The sequence below is a fragment of the Glossina fuscipes genome, unplaced genomic scaffold (assembly GCF_014805625.2).
Source record: "Glossina fuscipes isolate IAEA_lab_2018 unplaced genomic scaffold, Yale_Gfus_2 1, whole genome shotgun sequence".
NCBI classification, from domain to species: domain Eukaryota; kingdom Metazoa; phylum Arthropoda; class Insecta; order Diptera; family Glossinidae; genus Glossina; species Glossina fuscipes.
The window spans coordinates 26,587,220-26,595,078 of NW_023998415.1; the positions used below are offsets into that span (position 1 = coordinate 26,587,220).

The 7,859-nt window shown below is 34.9% G+C and overlaps 1 protein-coding gene across 1 annotated transcript in view; it reads right to left on the reverse strand.

The window, feature by feature from the left end:
• LOC119631764 (glutamate decarboxylase) overlaps positions 1-7,859 on the reverse strand; it is a 21,529-nt gene that overhangs the window by 3,365 nt on the left and 10,305 nt on the right. Inside the window, exons 4-6 of the mRNA XM_038024257.1 lie at positions 5,908-6,476; positions 5,760-5,827; positions 70-148 (exon numbers count right to left, since the gene is read on the reverse strand). Of these exons, the coding sequence (XP_037880185.1) occupies positions 70-148; positions 5,760-5,827; positions 5,908-6,476 (716 nt within the window). The remainder of the gene's footprint in view (positions 1-69; positions 149-5,759; positions 5,828-5,907; positions 6,477-7,859) is intronic.

Below are 7,859 nucleotides of genomic sequence, written 5' to 3' on the forward strand. Positions count from 1 at the left end.
CTCTCTCTCTCTCTCTCTCTCTCTCTCTCTATCATGTTTTTCCTTTTCGATTTTGTTGCATTTACTTACATCTTCTTTGAAATGTATGGTCGAACATTGGAGCAAAGCCCCCATTAGTTTATGTGGATTCCAAGTAACAGATTGGGCTCTGAAATGAGAAAGAAAACATGCAAACAAACAAGTAGACCACAAATGAGCTCAAATTCAATTATAAGCACAAACGCATATAATTTGAAGTTAACGAATGAGGTAAATATAAGAAATCTTCTACAAATACATATAATAATGTTAATATTTATTAAATGCTATTCATACACAAATTACAAACAATTAACACTAATCCACATCGAACTAGGCACACGTACACGCAGTGCTTACCATAATCTAACCCGCAACTTTTAATTGAATTCAAAGCAACTCCGGTGGGTTGTCAGAGTTGGCAGAGGAGATACAAGGCGAGAGTGAGTATTAAATAAGGGTAGCTTCGCCACACACAATGCGACGTGGCAATGTTAAACATCCCTGTGGGAGCTACTTATGGCTTGCCTTAGCGAGACAGTGGCAAGAGTAGACGACGACAAAAAAAAAAATAACAACGACAACAACAATAACAATAAAAACAGCAAACACTCGTCTTTCTATTTTATCTTGATTTATTTTTAAAGGACCTTCACAAGGGGCTTGCGTTGTGCGAATCTTTAAACGATTTCATAAATCTGTAATAGTGCGTATGCTATGTACATTATATTCGTATTCCCACACACTCACTCACTCACACACACACACAGACACAGGCACAGGCACAGAGATAGAGATACTGCTATACCATAACCATTGTTATTCATTTAGATTGTCTATGCACATATTGTTAAAGTATTGCATAGCTTTACGTCACATTTCAAAAGTAAAAGCTAGAATTTACTCTCACGCACAGCCATTGACATTTCAAGGTACATATATATATATAACATATTAAGCGTACACATAGACGAATATATTTTCACTTTATCCCTACTGCAATAAAGGCATGTATGGACATCTAATGTAAAAACAATGCAGAACCATTTGCTGACATTAATTAAGCCGGGAAAGAAAACTATATTTGATCATGACTAAATCTTTTGTAGCCATCGTGGGGATCCTAAAAAAGCACCAAAAAAAAGAAAAAAAACGCAATTACAATATTACTCTGCAATATTAGGTGGGCGGAGCTGATTTTTTCTATTTTGCAAATAAAAGTGGAAATGTGTATAGTGTACGCGTCGTCCTGTATGAGTAACAAGCAAAATAACACGGGAAGCAAAGGTATTCACAATTTTTGTTCCATATATATATGGGTGTTGTGGGCGTTCTCCTCCAACCAATTTAATCCATTTTTAATGCGTACAAGAACTTGCTAAACTTTTAGCCAAATTTGAAGTCGATAGCTTTACCGATGCTTTAAAACAAACATTATAAAAACGGGCAGACGGACAAACGGACAGACTTAAATCGATTCAGAATTTGATGCTTTCTGGGATCTCTGAAGTTTCCCTCTAAGCGTTGCAAACGTTTTGACAAAATTAATATACCCCCCATCCTTCGATGGTAGATATGAAAGGCATATTATGACAAAGTTTGTCTGTCCTTCTAATACGTATACAATTTTGTCTTTTTGACTTTGTAAAGCTTTGTCGTAAACTTACTAGACTTGGGATTTCAGCGATCCTACTGTAGCAACACAACATCGTTAGATTGTGGACTTATACTTCAAACATGGCCTTCCTGCGAACTTTCTCTATTTACTTAACTCATAGAGTTCTATAGCGAAGAGTTGTTCGTTTTTCTAAACCTAAAAGTTGCATTCATAGCAGCATGGAGCTATTTTGAAAGAGACTGCATAAGCTTCCACCAAGAATTGGTTAATTTTTCCAAAACTGTAACTGGACTGTTTGCTTTAGATTCAGAAATTTTTCAATTGAGTGAATACATTTCAAATGTTGTAACTAGCATAGACTAGGCTATACTAGGCTCGCAATATCTGACAGCGTAAGTATTCCGTGACAAGGTTCAATACATGTTTAATAAGTGCTAGGATATGGAGGCGGTGAGAAAAAGAGATAGATAGATAGATAGATAGATAGAGAGATAGAGAGAGAGAGAGAGAGAGAGAGAGAGAGAGGGCTCTTAAGAATCGATCAGTGAACTTTTAGAGAAAAGAAGACCAGAGTTATTTAAACTGTCATTACATGCAGTAAATGATGCTTTAAAGGCGTTTTACTAAGAGCTGCTATGAAAACTATTAAAAGATGTTTTGTTCAAGCTAAGATAGCAAGTTTTATACAACGTATTGTACAAAAGTACTGTTCAAGTAGCTACTTGTATTCTTAAGCATTGCTTTTATTTGTCACGTTTGGGCATAATTAACTAGAAAAGGATTGTAATGTCGGCTGGTGAGGTGAGTGCGAACAAAAGTCGACTACAATCCAGGGCATGTGTTAATTCCTTATTTATGAAAACTGTATATATGCTATGCTTGGGAATCTTGCAATTTGTCATAAGGTTGTTGGAGTAATGGCTGCATAGGCGAATGCCGAACGATGAATGGGTTTCGGTTCATCAGGTGTTTGAGTTGCTGCTGGCAGCTTACATAGATTAAGAGTTGTCAAAGTTATGTTGTTACAAACAAAGTGCATTTAAAGAAGAAAAAAAAAAAAGCAAGAAGAAGAGAAGAAGAACAACAACAACAACATTAATAGCAAATACAACTGTGAAAAGCAAATGAACAAAGTGGATTTTCAAATACCCGCATTTAAAGGAACAAAACCGGGCATCCAAACACCCAAACTAATGCCTCGGCAAGTATCTACGGTAGGCATGCTCATCGGTAAGGGTGCACGGATGAATGAATGTTTTAATTTCAAACACATTTCAAACTTCCCCGTCACTCTTGTTCTCTCTCCCCCATTCTTTCTGAATTCATTTTGAATTATTCTTAAAGTTGTGTACGAGATTTAAATGCAATAACAACAAATGTTAGAAATTTTAAAGAGTAGTAGAGGAATCTCTCGCCTCTCTGTTTGAACTATGCTAGTGCACAATTGTTGTATTGACAGTTTGTGGTCGTAAGTTTGCATTTAATCCTTAAATGGATTCATTTCCCAAATACTCGTACTCTACGTAAATGATTTGATTAACATATCCATCAAAAGTACTTACGTAAGTGCCACAAATGCGAAGATACATAAATAAGCCCTAATGCTAATGCTTTCATTGCACTTATTGAAAGTAACCACTAATCCTTGAGAAGCTTTTCCAATTCTTTATTGTTTTGATATTAGGCTTTGTTGCCTTCATAGCAGCTGGCGTACAGGGAGCTACGAATTCTTTCACTTCTAATATTCTTGAGAGTGAATTAATCAATAATATCGACTCTCTCTCTCTCTCTCTCTCTTGACAAGCTGTAAGTGTGTGTGATTGCGTATTTTTCTAAAGCGCTTTTGTTTAAAGCGTTTGATTAATGAGAATTTTATATCATTTAATGAAAATTTAAGATGAAAAGCAATTCTTAAGCGGGAGCAAAGTTAATAGCGCGCAAACGTTTACCTCTACGATCAAGAAAGATTGTGAACATAAAAAAAGTCTCAACCTTTGTTGGTTTGTAAAAAAGCGTTTTTTGAGTGTATATCGCTTCTGTTTCCCTCTTTTTTTTTTTTTTTGTTTTTTTTTTTTCTCCACTTTTTAACTTTCAGGCATTTCACGTTCTTGTATGATGTGCTTTTGAAAGGCAATTACTTGCAGGCATGCTTTGATTTATGAGTCTTTTAATTGCTTAAGACAATTGCGACATACATATGCGCATATGTATCGAGTACTTTTAATATCATTCTCTTTGCATTATTAAGTAAAACCTTTATGGCTTAAATCATCGTCGTCGTTTTTATTACTATTTTAAATACTTTTATACATATATATGCCTTTAGCGTAAATACACACAAATCTCATCATGACTCGTCAGTTTTTACAAACAGTGTATAAAGCTAGAATCTAAGAGAAAAAAAAAAAACCAGAAATAAAAAATATGAATAAATTAATGATAGTTTTATCAACACACACACTTCGGCGCTCTCTTTTCCATTTTCAATTACACCTTGAAATCCCGAAATATTCTGCGAAATATGCTGCAGAGGTTTCCCTCTCCCATTTATTTCAATTTAGTTAACAAGTTCAAGGATTGTGTGGTATAATCGATTACGGCCTACCATTAAATATACTACCTATCGTTTCACCTACAACTATTATTATTCATTCATTTTCATGATAGTAAGAGATAGTACCGCATACTTCTCCTGATAGTCCCCTTTTATTGAACGATGCTCAAATTTCGTAAATTTCGCAAATTTAATTGAGTTCACCGCCGAAGAATGAGTAGTATATTCATTTTGTCGAAACGCTTGCGGTGACCACAAGGAAGCTCCAGACAACCTACATAGTACATATATATCCCTGATTAGCATCAAATTCTGAATCGAGTTAAGCATGCCTGTTTGACCGTCTGTCCGTCTGTCCGTCTGTATAATGTCTGTTGTAAACATGCTCGTCGCGTAGTACTATGTAAATTGAGAACCCTTCGAGTTTTCAAAAAGAAAAATAAATTAGTTTTTTGTGCAATAATGGAAAAAATTGACCTCGCCTACTCAATCTTATAGTTTATTCAAGTTTAATATTTTTTTCAATGCCAGAAACCCCATAAAGCATATAAATTCTTGTTCAGTTTTAATTTTAGAATGCACGTAAACACGCCCGTCTGTCTGTTCGTCTGTCCATCGATCCGTTTGCCCAACTATGTAGTATCTATAACAAACGTTCTCCTGTCAGCGAAAACGAAGATTGCGACTTTTCAAAAAATACACCTACAACGCCCATATAATAAAAATGGTGAACATGTTTGCTTTCCACGTTTTCTGCTTGTCACTCATTAGGTACAATAATTGCATCATATAAGTTTATTCTGAAAATAGAAAACATCAGGCGGACTCAGATTATCTTATAGAGCGTGAAACTTTAGGTCTTTTGAAATATTGCAAATTCGATCTTTTTACTATAAGAACGTATAATGTTGGTAGCTACAGCAGTACAGAAAATTGCCTCTTTTTATCCACATTTTTTGCATCGATTCAGAATACCAAAATACTATCATTAGACCATTTTTCTCGAGCAATTCGGAAAATTTTCTATTCCTTTTCATAAAGAGACTTTTCAAAATATCGGGTTATATGGGCTAAAACACTTCAACGTATCAAATTTCATAAAAATATGTCAAAAATTGCAACCGGCATATCAAACCTATATATAACATCAGTCGCACAGACACACCTAGAATCATTTCCTGAAACGATCCGTATAATAAAAGGTCGGTCTATCTAAAATCCGCATGAACTTTATATATTCTGTACCAAAATCGTTGGGAATAATTTAAACGGATTTTTGTAGTTTTTTGTCCTTCCTCGACAATACGACAATACTGAACATTCGAACAAGGGCCGTTGCTCTCTCACGCGATGACAGTTAATTCCTACTCGAAAAAATTATGGTTTTTTTTTTTATTAACTAAAGCGTGTGTTAGAGATTGAATGTTATGTCCATCGGAACGTACGGGTATGAAATGAACGGCATTGTAATATATATTTAATTGCAATAAAATATAGTAAATAATGATTGACTAAAGGAAATGGAAAAAAAGTGTAATCGAAAAATTGTATGAGTTCAGTGACAAGTACCTTTCAACTCCGGTAAATCTGGGATGACGATGTCGACGCGAAAGTAAAAGACCACCACCCCAAGCGGCCTGAAAATAAATCATAGCAAATAAGTGCTAGCGTTCATTGCTCATCATCTCTTATTGATTGGTTTTCAACGCAAACTTACATCGACATGCATCCAACAATTATACTTTTGACATATATCGGCAATTTCGTTCAAATTATCAAAGGCTCCCAAGACAGTGGTGCCGGCAGTAGCATTAACAAAGAATGGTACATGTCCTTTGGCCTTGCGTTCTAATATAAGACGTTCAAGTTCTTTGGTTATCATGCGTCCTCGTTCATCTGACGCAACCATTACGCAGTTATCGGTGCCGAGACCGCAAACAGCAGCGCATGATTTTACCGAATAATGGCATTGATCTGAAGTAAACATAACCAATTGACCGGGCAAAGCGGCCGATCCATGCTCTTTATAATTGGGAAACATTTTATGGCGAGCAGCCAAGAAAGCGTACAAATTAGATATAGATCCACCGGGTGCCAATATAGAGTCACCACCCTGCCAGCCAATTATTTCACGCATCTTTGTTAAAACAACAGTTTCCATTAAAATGAACACTGGAGCGATTTCATAGGTGAACATATTAGTATTGGCAGTGGCTGTTAACCATTCGCCGGCCATTGAAATGATGTCCAAACCACAAGATAATTGGTTGAAGAAATGAGGATGACCTTTAAGTAATGATAGGAGGAAAACTCTTTTTTTAAAAATAAATATAACCGCAACAGAATATGACCTAAAGTTTAAAAGCTGAGAAAAATGCCTGGAATTATTTATTTAATATTTGCTTATCTTTTTTAATTTTTTATATTGCATTTATATTAATATAATAAATATAATAATATTATAATAATAATTCTCTAATAATTTTCTCTAGTCTAGCAACTTGAAGCAACCTGAACTAATGGCCCATTAATACATTTATTCGTTAGGGTATATTTGCTTTGAAGTCTTCTTTGAAGAAGGCGCAAGATGACCTTTTCATATGAATTCCTTTCTAGATATTATCGTTATATTTAAAACCAGGCCTACTACATGTAGCATTAAATATGACATCACGGATCATAATGGATCAAATACATAAACGAACGCGTGTACGTACCTGTTTCGTATTTTTGTTTTATTGCAAACTAATGTACCGTTATAATTATATTTCACTCATGCATAGAATAGCGTTGTTTGGGATTTGCTTTGCTACACAATTATCTGATGGATCCGTTGGTCCATAAAATAATTGAAAAATAGTCGTCTAAGAGGAGAGGCTGTGACATTAAACTGGAGATTATGTGCGCTTGTCTATCACTAATACATAAGCACGAAACAGCAAGAAGAAATTCAGCCAGAAAGGAAGGAAATATGCGAGGAATGAAATTAAGTACAAGACTGCCAGACAAAGAACGCCAAGTGTTATATGTTATATGTTATATGTTGTATGTTAGGAGAGGAGCAGATGTGTTTGGCATTAAACTGATTGACAGTCAGTCAAACAAACGAATTCTTATGCAGGGTTAATGCGTTAAATGGATGCAAAAAAGCTTAAGTAATTCGTTGCATTGAAAATCGTTTACCTTTAGATGGGGGTCGGACATAAATAACCGGAATACTAGGGTCATTGTCTTCACTTTCACAATTTCTATGTCAATACGCCGTGTTGTTTACTTTGAATACATTTCTTTTTTGTAACAAATAATATGAATAGAAAAAAGTAGAAGAAAATTTGCACATCCAGTCAGTCTAGAGAGGAAACGTCAAGTCTCATTGTCTCAGCGATTACATGTAACTTCCGTCGTAATGATTAATAATTTGATTTTTGTACTTCTGTTCAATTCAGCTCGTCCGTCCTTGTTTCGAATTTAAGTTTCATTTAAACGTTTCGTTCTCTCCTTTCTTGCTTTAACTTTGTTAAATTCAGTTTAATTCTATGGGAATTATCGCTCATTTATTGAGGGCTAATTGAAAATTACTATATAGACAATTTATGTGACTATTAAATAAATACACTGACAAACAGGCATACATACATACATACATACATACATACATACATACATACA